The 16,545-nt window shown below is 42.0% G+C and overlaps 1 protein-coding gene across 1 annotated transcript in view; it reads right to left on the minus strand.

Moving 5' to 3' along the window:
• Positions 1 to 9,398, minus strand: part of mc4r (melanocortin 4 receptor) — a gene marked incomplete at both ends in the record, with an annotated part of 12,317 nt that extends 2,919 nt beyond the window's left edge. Inside the window, one exon of the mRNA XM_084327746.1 lies at positions 9,225 to 9,398. Coding sequence (XP_084183872.1) covers positions 9,225 to 9,398 — 174 coding nt within the window. The remainder of the gene's footprint in view (positions 1 to 9,224) is intronic.
• Positions 9,399 to 16,545: the final 7,147 nt, after the last annotated feature.

Raw genomic sequence — 16,545 nt, forward strand, 5'->3', positions numbered from 1 at the left:
GTTAGTTTGTTTACTGCAGTTATGTCAGAACGACAATCAACTAATCAACTAACACTTGCAAGTGCTCAAATGCATATCCACATTTGCTGTCAAGTTAACGTTATCGTTATGAATGCGACCGCAAGGCTGGCCGTACTGTAACATTAGCTAACGTTCATTTAGCAGGATGTAATGTGTAACGTTTAATCAACGGGAAATGGCCCTGAATACATCAAACATCATCATCATCAAATACATCAAATATCACTATGAATTGAAAATGGGGGACCCTGATGTAAACAAGGCGAAAGTCTTTCTCTGGTCTGCATCCCCTTAACAATTGTGTGTATTGAAGAAGAATCCTACCTATATCTCAAGGATATTGACGAAACAGCAGATAAAAACGGACTACATATCTTTCATCTTAATGTAAATAGCCTCAGGCACAAACTGGCAGAAATAAGACAACATTTCAGTAGCGGAAAGGTAAACATACTATGTTTCTCAGAAACTAAACTGGACTTATCAGTAACAGACCCGGAAATTGAATTGGAGAACTATTCTTTAGTCCGCAATGACAGGAACAGGCATGGAGGAGGTGTCTGTATGTACATCCATCAAGACACCAAATTTATTAACCGTACAGACCTAGATCATGAGGCTATTGAAACTGTTTTTGTAGAAATTCTATTTGAAAGGGCTAAATCTGTTCTAGTCGGCACAATTTACAGACCGCCAGACCAAAATGGCTTTTATGACGTGTTGGATGCGTGCTTAGCTGGAGTTGAGGATACAGAAATGATTCTTATTGGGGATTGGAACACGGATATGCAACAAAAAGATGCACCCGTCTTCAAATCCTACAATAGGTTCTGTGATCTGCACGGCCTCAGCCAACTAATCACACAACCCACACGTGTGTGTGAGTCAACTCAGACTACCATTGACCTCATCCTGACCTCTGACAAGTCCAAGATCGCCAATAAAGGGGTTATAGCATGCGGGTTAAGTGATCATTATATGATATTCTGTACGCGCAAAAAGCTAAAACAAAAGGCTGGCTGTCACAAAACAGTCACATCTAGAGACCTAAAAACCTACTCTAGCGAGGCCTTTAACCTTGAACTGGAAAGTCTGGACTGGTCAGACGAGCTCAATGGTACACTGGTTGAAGAAACATGGCTTGGCTTCAAAACCAAATTTTCAACGATACTAAACAACATGGCCCCCCTAAGAACCACTAGGGTAAAAAATCGCGCTGAGCCGTGGATGCACGCTGAAATACTGACCGCTATGAAAACCAGAGACAAAAAATGCTCTGAGTTTCGTAAAAGTCAGTCAAAGCTTACTAAAAGCACGAGCAGTGAACTCCAAGCCCACGTGACTGAACTCAAACTGGAAAGAAACAGACTAAGAAATGATGTAAACTCCATGATCAAAACAGCAAAGAAAAAATTCATCAATGACAAAACCGAGGAAAACAAAAACAAACCGCGTGAACTTTGGAAATTACTCAATAACCAACTAGGCTGCAGTAAAAAACTTAAAACCAGATTCTCAAACATAAACATAAAGACGGAAAACACGCTCATCACAGAGAAGCTGGATGTAGCCAATTACTTAAATAGTTTCTTCACAAACATAGCCACAACACTGGTAAACAAACTACCCTCCCACTCAGGGCATTATGGGGTAGAACACATAGTAGCATACTACAAGAACCTAGGGGTCCACAAAGACGACTTCAAACTGGAAATGGTAACAACAGATGAGGTACTCAAAAAACTGAGCGCCCTCCAACCCAACAAGGCCACTGGCCATGACAACATCCCCTCCAAATTCCTCAGAGACTCAGCAGCCGCCATCACCCCAGTCATCACACACATAATAAACCTCTCCATAAAACAGGGACACGTCCCCAAGGACTTCAAAATTGCGAGAGTGACCCCTCTGCACAAAAAAGGCAGTAAATTAGACCCAGGCAACTACCGCCCTGTTTCTATCCTTACCTCCATCTCGAAAGTCATGGAAAAATTTTTATACGAACAGGTCGAAAAATACCTTGCGGAAAAAAATCTAATCTACGAATTCCAATCTGGCTTCAGAACATCCCACTCCACTGACACATGCCTTCTCTATTTAAACGACCACATCAAACAAGAGGTGGACGCGGGCAAATACTGCGGCATGGTCATGCTGGACCTACAAAAGGCCTTCGACACTGTCAATCACACCATTCTGATTGACAAGCTAAAAGCAATTGGTTTTGATAGTCTATCAGTGAGCTGGATGCAATCCTACCTGGAGGGGAGAGAGCAGATGGTGGAGGTAAACGGTACCCTATCCCCCCCCCTCACAGTAAACTGTGGTGTTCCACAAGGAAGCATACTAGGTCCGCTACTGTTCCTAATTTATGCAAATTACATGTCGTCAGCTTGTGACTGCAACTTGTTCCTGTTTGCGGACGACTCAGCCCTGCTGGTCTCTGACAAGAACAAGTTACAGGTTGAAAAAACCCTCAGCTCAGAACTAGGCAAAATCTGCATATGGCTCGCTGATAACAAACTATCATTACACATGGGCAAAACAGAGTCCATTCTCTTCGGTTCAAATAACAAACTCAGCAAGACCGACGGCTTCTCAGTTACAGTGGGTGACAATATTGTCACAAGGAAAGAAGATATTACCTACCTGGGTTCCATCCTAGAGGCAAATCTTTCCTGTGACAAAATGGCATCCAATGTAATAAAAAAAGTCAACCAACGAACTCGATTCTTGTACCGGATCTCCTCACTGGTAAACAAGAATACACTGAAGACTCTAGCAGGAGCACTCATTCAAGGGTACTACAACTATGCTTGCACCTCATGGTACCAAAGCACCTCAAAGGCGCTAAAAACAAAATTACAAACATCTCAAAACAAACTGGTCAGACTACTGCTTGACCTTACTCCTAGAACCCACCTCACCCCTGCCCACTTTGACAACCTAGGATGGCTTAGAGTAGACGACAGAGTACAGCAACTTGCAATGGGCCTGGTCTACAAGATACACTACACGACCAAGGTACCCATGTACATGACAAAATACTTCCCAAATGTCAGTTAATACCACGATCACAACACCAGAGGGAGCTCCACAAATCATGTTAAACCCAGATTCGGCTCAAACAAGGGACTAAACACGTTTCGCAATTATGCCACATCAATGTGGAACGCCCTACCCAAAGCTGTAAAGGAATGTGAATCACTACCCACTTTCAAAAACACTCTCAAAAAACACCTAAGGGAGACTGCAACCCGAAACTGGCCCCTGTAAATGTCCGAACACAACCCTCCAATGTACAGTAAATTACCAAGTATGGTCTTGTCAATAATCCAATGTACAGTGTTGTTTGTACAGTTGTACAGTGTCCCCCACCCACCCCTCCTACCCACCCCCCCCCCCCCCGACTCCTACCCAACCCCCCCCCCCCCCCCCCCACTCCTAACCAACCCCCCCCCCCCACCCACCCACCCAACCACCTCCAATGTACAGTCCCCCCCCACCCCCACCTACCCAATCCAATGTACAGTTTCCACGCCTAATGTATATACTCTTTTCTTTCTGGACTCTTTTTGTATCACAAACAGTACTGTAATTGCAAATCTGGTATGTCATAAATGTATAGATGGAGCAGTACTGTCTATCTGTATGTCATGTATGTCATATATGTTACGATGAATTGAAAATGGGGGACCCTGATGTAAACAAGACGAAAGTCTTTCTCTGGTCTGCATCCCCTTAACAATTGTATGTATTGAGCTGTACTGTACTGTACCCATTCTGCAATCTGTTAATAAAGTTTTCATTCATTCATTGAGCCGTACTGTATTGTACCCATTCTGCAATCTGTTAATGACATTTACATATCTGTAGATACTATATCTATATCTGTACATATCTCTTACCTACTCTTACTAGTTACACTGCTGGCCAGTATGACTTACTACCATAGTGTCTTTATACCTGTATCACTGTACATATTAATACTATATCTATACTGTACATATCTCTTACCTACTCTTACTAGTTACACTGCTGGCCAGTATGACTTACTACCATAGTGTCTTTATACCTGTATCACTGTACATATTAATACTATATCTATATCTGTACATATCTTTTACTAGTTACACTGCTGGCTAGTATGGCCACTGCCATAGTGTATTTATACCTGTATCACTGTACATATTAATACTATAACTCTGTACACTACATACATCTGATTAGCATTATTACTCAGTAGTACTGATTTATAAATATATTTTAAACAATATAATGAATTAAAGTTTTGTTTTATTTGTCACATATAAGGTACATGTACATTACAGTGAAACACTTGGTTCTGTATGAGCTTCATGAGATTGTGCTTCATACATTTAAAAAAAAAATCTTTTTTGCAGGCATGATGACTGATGACACCACCATGGTGGGCTGCATCTCAAAAGGCGACGAGACCGCATACCCAGCTGAATACAGTAAGCTAAAGACCCAGGAGATGATCGTGGACTACAGGAGGAAGAAGACCGACATACAGCCCCTGTACATCGACGGGGGATGCGTGGAGAGAGTCTCTGTCATCAATATGTGCACTAAACTCAGCTAAAATTTAAAACAACAGTCGAAAGAGAAATCTGAAGTTGTTGTCATGGGAGATTTCAACACGGATTTACTTAAACATAGCTCTGGATTAAAGTCCCTTCTGAACTATAGTAAATTGTTTGACCTGCACCAGCTCATCACTGAACCTACAGTACCAGAGTTACCTCCCTTTCTCAGACCATAATCGACTTAATACTGGTCTCTGATAAACAAAGGATAACAAACAGCGGCGTTGTTGATTATGCACTAAGTGATCACCTTGCAATTTTCTGTACCAGAAAGGTACAGATGGGTCATTTTGAGGGTCACAACAACATCAAAAATCAGATCTTTAAAAAATTACAGCAAGGAAATGCTCCTGGATGGTTTAAGGGGTGTGGACTGGTCTCATGTAATGCACTGCAAAGAGGTTGAAAAAGCATGGGACGGTTTTAAAACAACATTTCTTAAAGTGGTTGACAGATTAGCACCCAGGAAGATGGTCAGGATAAAGCAGAGGACACAGCCCTGGATTAATGATGACATTTTAAAAGCTATTAAAATAAGGAACAATCTTTTTAAACAATTTAAGAAGTCCAGCACAGACCAGGCTGTCCTAGATTTAAAGAAACACAAAAACTATGTAAATAGTTTGATTAAAGGGGCAAAGAAGGGCTTTTTCAATGAAAAAATAACAGAGTATAGGAACAACTCAAGGAAACTCTATGGTGAGTTTATTCGCCCAAAAAAAACTGTACAGTAGTTGAATAGACAGAGTAAAATAGTGCAGTGCAATAAAATAGTAGAATAGAATAGATAAAAAAATGTTTACAGTGAAAGAGATACAGACAAATAGCTAGCTAGTCTATTGATAGTTATGTACAGTTCAATGTACAGTTTCCTCCCCCTCAAATGTATATATTCTCTTTTAGAAACTGTCTATATATAGACAGAGTTGTCTGTATATCCTGTATGTCATAAATGTCTGGATGTAACAGTAGTGTGTACAAGTGTATGTTGTGTATAGACAGTAGACATACACAACATACAAGTGTATGTTGTGTATGTCATAAATGTCTTTATGAATTTAAAATGGGGGACCCTGATGTAAACAAGATGAAAGTCTTTCTCTGGTCTGTATTGTACCCATTCTGCAATCTGTTAAAGTTAAAGACATAAGAAAGACATTTCCTCACCATGGAGATACCACTCCCCATTTTCTTCACTATGCTATCAATGTGTTCTGCCCATGACAGCTGGCTATCAATTATTATGCCCAGTAATTTTACTTTATTTACCTGTTCTATGGGTTCGTCAGACACGTTCAAACAAATTTTTGGTATCGATGACAATTTATGACTCGAACCCAAGAGAATTGATTTGGTGTGTGAGTGCTATAGTCTGCCATCTTTAGGTAAGGGAATAATTTTACCATATTTCCAGACAGTGGGACCCTGATGTAAACAAGACAAACGTCTTTCTCTGGTCTGCATCCGCTTAACAATTGTGTGTATTGAGCCGTAGCCTACTGTATTGTACCCATTCTGCAATCTGTTAATACAATTGTCATTCATTCATTCATCACTATTTTATTTCACTGTAAAAAAATAAGTTTTATCTATTCTATTCTACTATTTTATTGCACAGCACTATTTTACTCTGTCTATTTTATCTTACTATTTTTATTATTGTCTATATCAGACTTTTTAAAACTAATTCCACTATATGATCCATGTTTGATGATCCAGTTAATTATATTGACTTGTTATATTGTTGGGAAGTGAGTCAAGTCTGCCTGAATGTTCACTGTTACAGTAGTTTTGCCTTTGAGAACCAATGGTTCTCGAGCCGTAATGGCACATGGGGCAGGAGCCTTTCCGTAGCGTGAGGCAGCTTGATGTACAAGTACACCCCTTGGACATGACACTAGTATTCAGGCAGACTTGACTCACTTCCCAACCCCCAAAATATAACACCTCCGTATATACAGTAGGGGGGTGGGGGGTTGGCATTGTGTGGAGAGATCAGTGACACAGAGTGGAGGGGAAATTATATGCAAAGCTTAGAACACAGCTGTGGTACAAACATAAGAAATAATTACGTGCAAACAGTGATTTTGTACTTTTCTTCAGATTGCAGAATGGGTACAATACGGTACAGCTCAATACACACAATTGTTATGGGGATGTAGACCAGAGAAAGACTTTAGTCTTGTTTACATCAGGGTCCCCCATTTTCAATTCATCATAACATGACATACATGACATACATATAGACATGTATGTATAGTCATGTATAGTATACGTTTTCATATCGGTATGGGTAAAAAAGCCAATATCGAGCATCCCTAACACCAATATATCTTTCAACCAGAGTGAAAATTGTGTAGTCCGCCGAGGTGGGAACGGGGTGAAACGATACAGCCTTCACTTTACGGCCTATAGGGACATTTTATTTCAGTCATCAGACTGTTGTTTTAAATGTTAGCTGAGTTTAGTGCACATATTGATGACAGAGACTCTCTCCACGCATCCCCCGTCGATGTACAGGGGCTGTATGTCGGTCTTCTTCCTCCTGTAGTCCACGATAATCTCCTGGGTCTTTAGCTTACTGTATTCAGCTGGGTACGCGGTCTCGTCGCCTTTTGAGATGCAGCCCACCATGGTGTTGTCATCAGTCATCATGCCTGCAAAAAAGAAAAAATTTAAAATGTATGAAGCACAATCTCATGAAGCTCATACAGAACCAAGTGTTTCACTGTAATGTACATGTACCTTATATGTGACAAATAAAACAAAACTTTAATTCATTATATTGTTTAAAATATATTTATAAATCAGTACTACTGAGTAATAATGCTAATCAGATGTATGTAGTGTACAGAGTTGTAGTATTATTATGTACATTGATACAGGTATAAAGACACTATGGTAGTAAGTCATACTGGCCAGCAGTGTAACTAGTAAGAGATATGTACAGATATAGTTATAGTATTAATATGTACAGTGATACAGGTATAAAGACACTATGGTAGTGGTCATACTGGCCAGCAGCGTAACTAGTAAGAGTAGGTAAGAGATATGTACAGATATAGTTATAGTATTAATATGTACAGTGATACAGGTATAAAGACACTATGGTAGTAAGTCATACTGGCCAGCAGCGTAACTAGTAAGAGTAGGTAAGAGATATGTACAGATATAGATATAGTATTAATATGTACAGTGATACAGGTATAAAGACACTATGGTAGTAAGTCATACTGACCAGCAGTGTAACTAGTAAGAGTAGGTAAGAGATATGTACAGATATAGATATAGTATTAATATGTACAGTGATACAGGTATAAAGACACTATGGTAGTGGTCATACTGGCCAGCAGCGTAACTAGTAAGAGTAGGTAAGGGATGTACAGATATAGATATAGTATCTACAGATATGTAAATGTCATTAACAGATTGCAGAATGAGTACAATACAGTACAGCTCAATACACACAATTGTTAAGGGGATGCACAGACCAGAGAAAGACTTTCGTCTTGTTTACATCAGGGTCCCCCATTTTCAATTCATAGTGATATATATTTTTGGGCATACACTTACAATATAAGCAGCTGGGAAACACATTATATGATGTATTCAGGGCCATTTCACGTTGATTAAACGTTACACATTACATCCTGCTAAATGAACGTTAGCTAATATTACGCGGCCAGTGTTGAAAAGCCTTGAGGTCGCATTCAATTTTCGAGAGACCATAACGTTAACTTGACAGCAATGTGGATACAGCTTTATTTGAGCAGTTGCTACTGTAACGTTACCTTAGTTGATTGTCATTCTGACATAACTGCAGTAAACAAACTAACGTTAAACCTAAGTTAACTTACCAGTAAATTCAGTACAGCGACAGCTGAAATCCACAGGACAGCCTGATCACAATAATCGACGGGCCAGTTACATTTCCCCCAACCAGAGCCTAACTAGAGCCACATTCTGCGAATCAGAGGCAGAGTAGGGGCGGGTCTTCGGTGCCAGCACGTTGGGTTGTCTCGTAAAGAATAATACTGCACTGTATCTGAGTATCTAGATGATTATCCATAAAAAACGCACGTTAATCGAAAATACCACACCATTACTGTACCAATGACAGTCAAATAATCTACAGAAAAGCATTACATTGCAAAATAATATGTCCAAGACTAGTGTCGCATGCACACACAATTGTAGAATAGCTCCCTCTCTCCACCGTGTAACTCGACTCCCCCTACTGGTTGAACCAGGCAGAGCAGCGTCAAAAGACGTCATCTTGCGTCAACCACCGGCATCTAGCTTGCTACCGGCGGGAGACGCCTCGTTTTCCAGTCCCACATCTGTATTGTCTCATAAAAAAATAGCTACAGTGCAGAACCGTATGTGAAGTACAATTTAACCAAAAGAACGAATATGTTTTATTTCCTTGAAATACCATTATTTTTGTGTAACTCATCAATCATACTATATTCTGTTGAATTCTAATTGTTAATATTTATATCAGCTTAACAAGGTTCATAAAAAGATGGGTTAACTGGCCAAATGATATTACACACCCAAATAAAATTCACCTACAAAAGTCAGACTGCCTACCTCAGTGGAGACCAGAAGTTGTTCATAACAGCCTGATGAGGAGGACAATGAAAACGATGATGATGTTGATGATGAAGGTAAGTGGGTAGGCGGCTCTCCGCTGTCGAGGAAAGCAACAGAGCTGTTAATTTCATGATTTGGGTTCCTAAGATGGAACGTTCCGCCCTGCTCCATTGTGATATTCACGGTTGACTTATTTTCGTTTTCCCCTTTAGTTCCAGTGGTGAAGGTGAGATGGGTAGCTGTGTTCTTGATTTCAGCTGTCAGCTGTATTCCACAATCCTCTGTGTTGCTCCATTGTAATATCCTATTGGACTCTTGTCAAGTCGACCAGTGAATGGATCTAAAGTCGACTATTTCGCTGACCTCCGTAATTCTTTTCAGCCATTTGAATTCCTATTGTTTTTGTTTTATTTACGTAACTCTCCAGAGGGGTCCATGAAGAAACATTGAAATTGTATCTACAACGATGCCCAATCCAGGAGACTCCTCTTGTACCTGTGCAGATTGTTAAAGGACAGGGCACAGCACATGTACAATGTATTGTATATCCCTCAAGAGACAGCCGCGATGAAAAGAAACATCTGTATTCTCAGGTGTCTGGGATGCAAAGAATCAATATCTCCGCTCTGAATCCCTTTTTGCCTTCATGGTCCGCTAAACAAAGAAGCAGCCGATGTAAACACGCACGCACACACGCACAGCAAAGTGTAAAACGAGTAGAGTGTATTCTGCACACAGGGAGTTGACGATACCTCAGTCCTGGTTTTGGTCGCTGGTCTTTCAGTAGATACCCGTTGAGTAGAAAAATCCAAAAGCGAATTGAAAATTTGTTTTCACGTCTCTGGAATTAGATGTACAAAGTAAGGTATACAAAAAAAAATTTAAAAACATATTGTGTCCGAGTAGTCACCGATATCTTAATTCTTCATCCTCCTGCCGTTCTGCGGTTTGCAGATGTACAAGCGAAGCTGCAAAGTGTGCAACAATCAAGTCATACAGTGCAGAGTACACAATAGCTCCGTTCCCAATCCACTTCTTGCTATGTGGTCCCCTCGGTATACTGTGAATACTGTGTCTCTGTGTTCAAATACGTGTGTATCCCAGTGACTTGAGGCATGGTGTGGAAGAGGATGGGTTGTCAGGGAACTGTAGGCTGTCGGATAGGCAGCAAAGTGGATAGCTACAGGAGCTATTTGATTAAATCTGGATTCTATCCCCCACACTTAAGGATCAGTCTCAGCATCAGCATCCACTGTGGTCTCCTCACATCACCGGGTTGAAGGAGAGAGTGTGTGTGTGTGTGTGTGTGTGTGTGTGTGTGTGTGTGTGTGTGTGTGTGTGTGTGTGTGTGTGTGTGTGTGTGTGTGTGTGTGTGTGTGTGTGTGTGTGTGTGTGTGTGTGTGTGTGTGTGTGTGTGTGTGTGTGTGTGTGTGTGTGTGTGTGTGTGTGTGTGTGTGTGTGTGTGTGTGTGTGTGTGTGTGTGTGTGTGTGTGTGTGTATGTAGGGGGGGGGCAATGGAGAGAGAGGGTGACGAGGAAACAAAAGAGAAAGAGAGTGATGGGGGCAATTGAAAGAGAGAGGTGTAGGCAATTTCTGAAATTATCTTTACATCCTGGCAGCTACCAAGAAATGAAATGCTCTGACAAAAATAGTGACTGTCACAGGCCCTGTAATCAGCCAATGTAATCGGAACATGCGAGTGCCTGAAACTCAACAATCAAGCAGATTGTTTTGACCTGCCAAGTGGTGTTCCTGTGGTCACAAGCTGGCACCAATCTGTGCCAAACAACTCGTGGACAGTTATACACATCATGCATATGTAGCACCCTGAAAATATGGCTATTATTCAGAAGTGCTGACTTGCCTTTTATCTCCCCTGGTGCACCAAGGCATACTAACTAGTTTCCATTAATATTCCCTCGAACAATGACGCAGGCTCCTCCTTGTTCTATCGGCTGGAATATGGATTATAAACAGTATCTCTGGATCATATTCACCCATCCTTTTCCCTGTGTGACTAGTTGGCGGTACCAGCAGGGGGCGGTGGCAGGCAGAGAGTGTACGAGGGAGCCGGGGAAGCAAGTGAATGGAGGCGGAAGAGGGAAGACGAGCCTCTTCGAGTCTGGACTTTGTTGTGAACAGACGTGTCTCGGAGAGCCCCCGTTGTGGAGCACACGGGCGGACGAACTGAACTTGAGTATGTGACGGGTTATCTTAGCAAAGTAATCGTAGTGGAGCATTGCATGTTTTCCCCACTGAATAACCCTAGTGATATATAACGAGTTATCCTAGAAGAAAGGCGGTATAGCCAAGTGTGGCTTAAGTTAAAGATATCCCCTCTAGTGAGGTGCCCCGCCAGCGTGGCGTGAAGAGGACCGGTGTTTAGAGACACCCTTCGTTATTATATATCACGGCTAGCAGGAGGGCTGTTTGGGACCCAGAGTGTAGCTTCAGTGTCAGTGAGGGCGAGTTTATGGATGCGCGTCGACCCAGCACCGGCCGTCCACAACCAGCCTTCGCCGGTGTCAACGTCTGCTCTGCACCGGCGGTCGACAGCCAAGCACGGGAGTTCTTCCGTCCAGCAGAGGTCGCCATCACCCAGCACACGCTCTCAGCCAGCTACTGTCCCTCTGCTCCAGCCCCGCTTGCTAGCGCCAGTGACGAGAGCGTTCGACGCCATCTTGCTACCCGGACGGTGGTGGCACGGCGAGGCCGCCATTTTGGTTGAGTACAATTGAGCATCAATGCTCCGGATCTATTACACCGTACACAGTGTGTTGCAGCCTGCGGGCGAAGCTAATGGTTGCTAAACACAGTTCACAGGGGTACCCCATCAACAATATATGCCGGCATTAGTATAGGACTTTTGTTTGGTATTGTGGGCCCACATTTTTGATTTCCTTTGAGTGTGATAACGTGTTTGTTCTTTAATAATATTTTCCCATCTAATTAACCCTTTCCCTGTGGGGAGGTTACAGACCTGGTGCATCATAAGTAAAGCCTTAGAGAGGTACTGTTCTTGCCATATAATTAAAGCCTGATAGAGGTATTACACAGGGTACCGACCCAGACGTGGGTGATGAGTCAAACACATTGAAGTATATTATCCCTGATACTAACCCAGAGGTGGGTGTATAATATACGTGTCTATGAGGTATTGAGTTACAAACGGAGCTATAGTGGGACTTCAGTCCATTTGACCACTCCTATTAAATCATTGTAACTGAACAGTACAACTAATATTAAACATTAGATGGGATTCTGTGTGCGTGTCTATTCCTGTGCCCAGTATTAACCATTTTGGTGTGGGTAACGTTACTACAATTAACCCCTTCCTACCCAACTCTCTCCTTTTCATTGTAAGGTTTCTAGTGGTCATCAATGGAGGGTACTGCTTGCGGGAGGAACAAATCTAATTGTGCATATCAGTCACTAGGTGTGGGAGGGCTAAAGGAGGTATTCAGGGAAGTGAGAGCGAGTTGGGGAGTACTGCTGACCGCCCCGGAGAGGCGAGGAAGACCAGAGTACCAGACCAGGTTGGTAAATCCCGGGCCCCATTCACTCCAACTACCGGGCCCCAGTTTGACGCTCCAGGCCCAAAGATGAGGGTGCAGTCAGACGGAGCTCTACTGTGTCCAGCTACCTTGTGACTGCCAGCAACCGTTCCCACAAAGCAGGGATAATCCACCCTGCTACACATATAAAACAAATGTTGTGTGACACTTTGGGCGGGATCCACAAAGAATGCATTGCACGGTGCTAATTGCACCCTTACTTACAATTCATTATGAATTGAAAATGGGGGACCCTGATGTAAACAAGAGGAAAGTATTTGCATCCCCTTAACAATTGTGTGTATTGAGCAGTACTGTATTGTACCCATTCTGCAATCTACAATTTTCAATCAATCAATCACCGTTTGTGATTCAACAACAGATGTTCTGTGGTTATTGTGCTTATATAACCACAATATATACCTTACATCTTGAGTGGTGTCACTATGCCTTGTTTTTAATTAATGAATTAATTAATTCACCTGGTCCTGCACATCTGCCTATGAGCACTATTGAATATCTAATGATGCGTCTAGGCATCTGCTTGGTCTAAAATTACCTATAATTCTAGCCCCCAGCAGTGGTCCGATGATCACTGACCACACATTAATACACAGAGCTGTCTCTATGCCTGTACATCACAGCCGGCTAAACAGCTCTGCCAAAAGAGCCAAAATCTGTATCAAATCTTAATCTAGACATCATTGGGTGTATATGGAGTATCACAAATTACCAAACCAAACTAAAATTAAGCTTGTCTGAAAATTTCATTAGACGCATACGATAATTGCCTACGGTTTTTTTGTGTGCCAAATTGAGATTTCTGCCTAACCGTACTCTCCTCACACTGCTGCATCGCCCTGGCTTAGTGCCTATATGTCCTCAGCCAATCAAAACACTTGTTACAATTCAAAAATCCCCATCTGCCTAACTCACTCGTGTGACTTGTGCATTTTAACGTTACATACACAGGCGGCGATCGCATGACTTAGGCAAGTATAACAACTGCCTTAGTGTAGGACATGTATGTATGTAAGAGTCACGACATATTTTGTTTAAAAGTCACCTTATTTTGTTACACAATGGTTGTTGTGTTTTTGTATCTTTGCAAACTTGTTGATACACCTTGTGGAACTTATTTTCTAAATATGTTCAAATCTCTTACACTTACCAAAAATCTTGAAAAATTATGTAGGCAATTATCGTATAAGGCTAACGATTTATAATTCTTGTTTTGATCAAATGTTCTTTCTTTTCTTTCACATAGAACATAAAACATGACAAAACACAATACAATGCTATACATATAGGCGGCTACGTGGCGTAGTGGGGAAGGCGCTCGCCACGAATGACGTAGACGCTGGGCTTGCCTGTTCGAGCCCAGCGCTCCACATTGCTTTCAGTTTAGCTGGTCGTTCATACTAATACACATTGGCCGTATTAGGGGGTGGGAAACTGATGGGTGGGGATCGGGCGTTGTGGACAGCGACTCCTACAGGTCGGTTGGTGCACCTGCGCAGTAGAATCAGGAAGTGTCGGGGGCAGCGTGAGCCTCCCATGCGTTACTCCTCGCCACTGAGAGATCGAGCTGCGCAGGTGAAAAGATGCGACTGCTGTTACCTCAAGTACCGGAGGGGACTTGTGCTATGTATGACTTAGTCCACATTGCAGCCGGTTTGTGGGAGGCAAGAAACAGCGTTCGTGACTGGGGAGGGTTGAATTGGATGATACAAAATTGGGATGGGAGAAAATATAGAAAAATGGGAGAAAAAGTGGATAAAAAAAAAAAACAATACTATACATATAATAATAATAAACAGGACTTCACAGGACAATAATAGTAATAACAATAACAATAATGACAATAGAATAACAAAAATAATAAATACAGAACATAAAAACCTAAATCTAATTATATTACCACAGACACACTACAAAAGACATTTCCTCCCCCACTCCCACCCACCAGGACCAACACCTGACCCTGCTGCTAGATAGTGGCTTTAACCTTCTCGGCCGCTGAGACCCACAGCTCAATGCTGGCTTGTCCAACCCCAATCACACAGTAGAGATTTCCATGACATCCAGTAGTGTCAGAGACCAATTAATCATTGTGAGTTTCTCAGGTTGTTTCCAACTCATGGCTATCAGCTTCTTGGCTGCAGTAACACCCGCCAGAATGATTCTTTCTTGTTGTATGGATGCCGGTAGTAGTGGAGTAGTGTTGGTGCTGTCAATTGGATTGTCAGGTTACATATGTTTGAAATCTTAGTTGTTATGGATTTCCAAAAACAAGCTACTGGTGGGAAATCCCAAAACATGTGGATATAATATAAGTGCCAGTGGTCCCCAGAGTGCACAGAGTCGGCCACCAGCCCCATAGCACACAGCTTCTTAGGTGTGAGATACGTCCTATGAATATAATTCAAATGTATTTGCTGGTGACTGGGGTTGCGGGAAGCTAATGTAACATTAGTCTAAATGTCATCGCAGTCAAACTCCAAGTCATAGTCTGATGATACGTTGTTATGTGTATTTGATTAACTCATTGAGCACCAAAAACGAGATATCTTGTTTCTGAAAGCCAATGCTTGAGCGCCAAAAATGAGAAATCTCTTTTTTTATTTTTATTATTTTTTTATTATTATTATTCTAAACAGTCACACAGACCTTAGTGTTCGACTCCCGGCCCCGGAGACCTTTGCCGCATGTCTTCCCCCATATCTCCTCCCATCCTTCCTCTCTGCCGGACTGTCCAAATAAACAAAAAGAAATCGACCAAAAACATAATAAAACTTGGTTTTTACCCTATTGATCTTCATTCCTAGAGTTGAGGCTGTTTCCTTTAGTTTGTTGGTCTTTTGTTGCATTTGCTGGTGACTGTGTGATAAGAGAGCTAGGTCATCTGCAAAATCGAGGTCTTCAAGCTGGTGCATCAGTGTCCACTGGATGCCGTTTCTGGCTCCTTCTGTTGTCTTCTTCATGGTCCAATCAATGGCCAGTAGGAACAAGAAGGGGGACAGCAGGCAGCCTTGTCTCACTCCGGTCTTTATCTCGAACGGGTTTGAGGGCACCCCTCTGTGCAGTACCCTAACTTGTCATCCCGTCATATGATCCTCTGATGATGTTGATGTACTTCGGTGGGATTCCATAGTGCTCCATTGCCGGAGCGTATTTCCCATCAAAACGTGTATAGACATATACACTGATAATCGCAATGGCGATGCGATCACTTGGAATTATTCTTTTTGGAATACCTTCTGGCTAAGGCAAGGTATATTCTATGTCTAATTTACCGAACCTGAAACATGTTTTTCTAATGATCACAGTTTTGTGTCAAACACGATCACAGTTTTTAGTTAAAATGACCCCCCCCCCCCCCCCCCCTTGATGATTTTGATGATTTTGTGTACCTGGTATATACCTTTGATTTGGAAGTATTTGGGGTTTCAGGGGATCAACCAGAACGGTTTGGGTTTATTGCATATAACGCATCTCGCGATCTACGGAAAAATACTGGATTATCTTGGAAATGCGCAATGTTTAGCGTGTAATAAACTACAAACTACAGTGTGTAGAAACAAAAAAAATGTCCATGTTGGACTACAAGTAGTGTCTGTCAAATGATCCACACCATTGTCTCTACAGCTATAATACAGAACACACACACAGCCCTGCAAACATAGTGAAACACCACGAAAATGACAATTTTAAGCTGGCCTGAAGCGGCAGAGATGGGGACAGTTTATGGCGCTGAATGAGTT

This window comes from Notolepis coatsorum (assembly GCF_963971535.1).
Source record: "Notolepis coatsorum genome assembly, chromosome: 13".
NCBI classification, from domain to species: Eukaryota; Metazoa; Chordata; class Actinopteri; order Aulopiformes; family Paralepididae; genus Notolepis; species Notolepis coatsorum.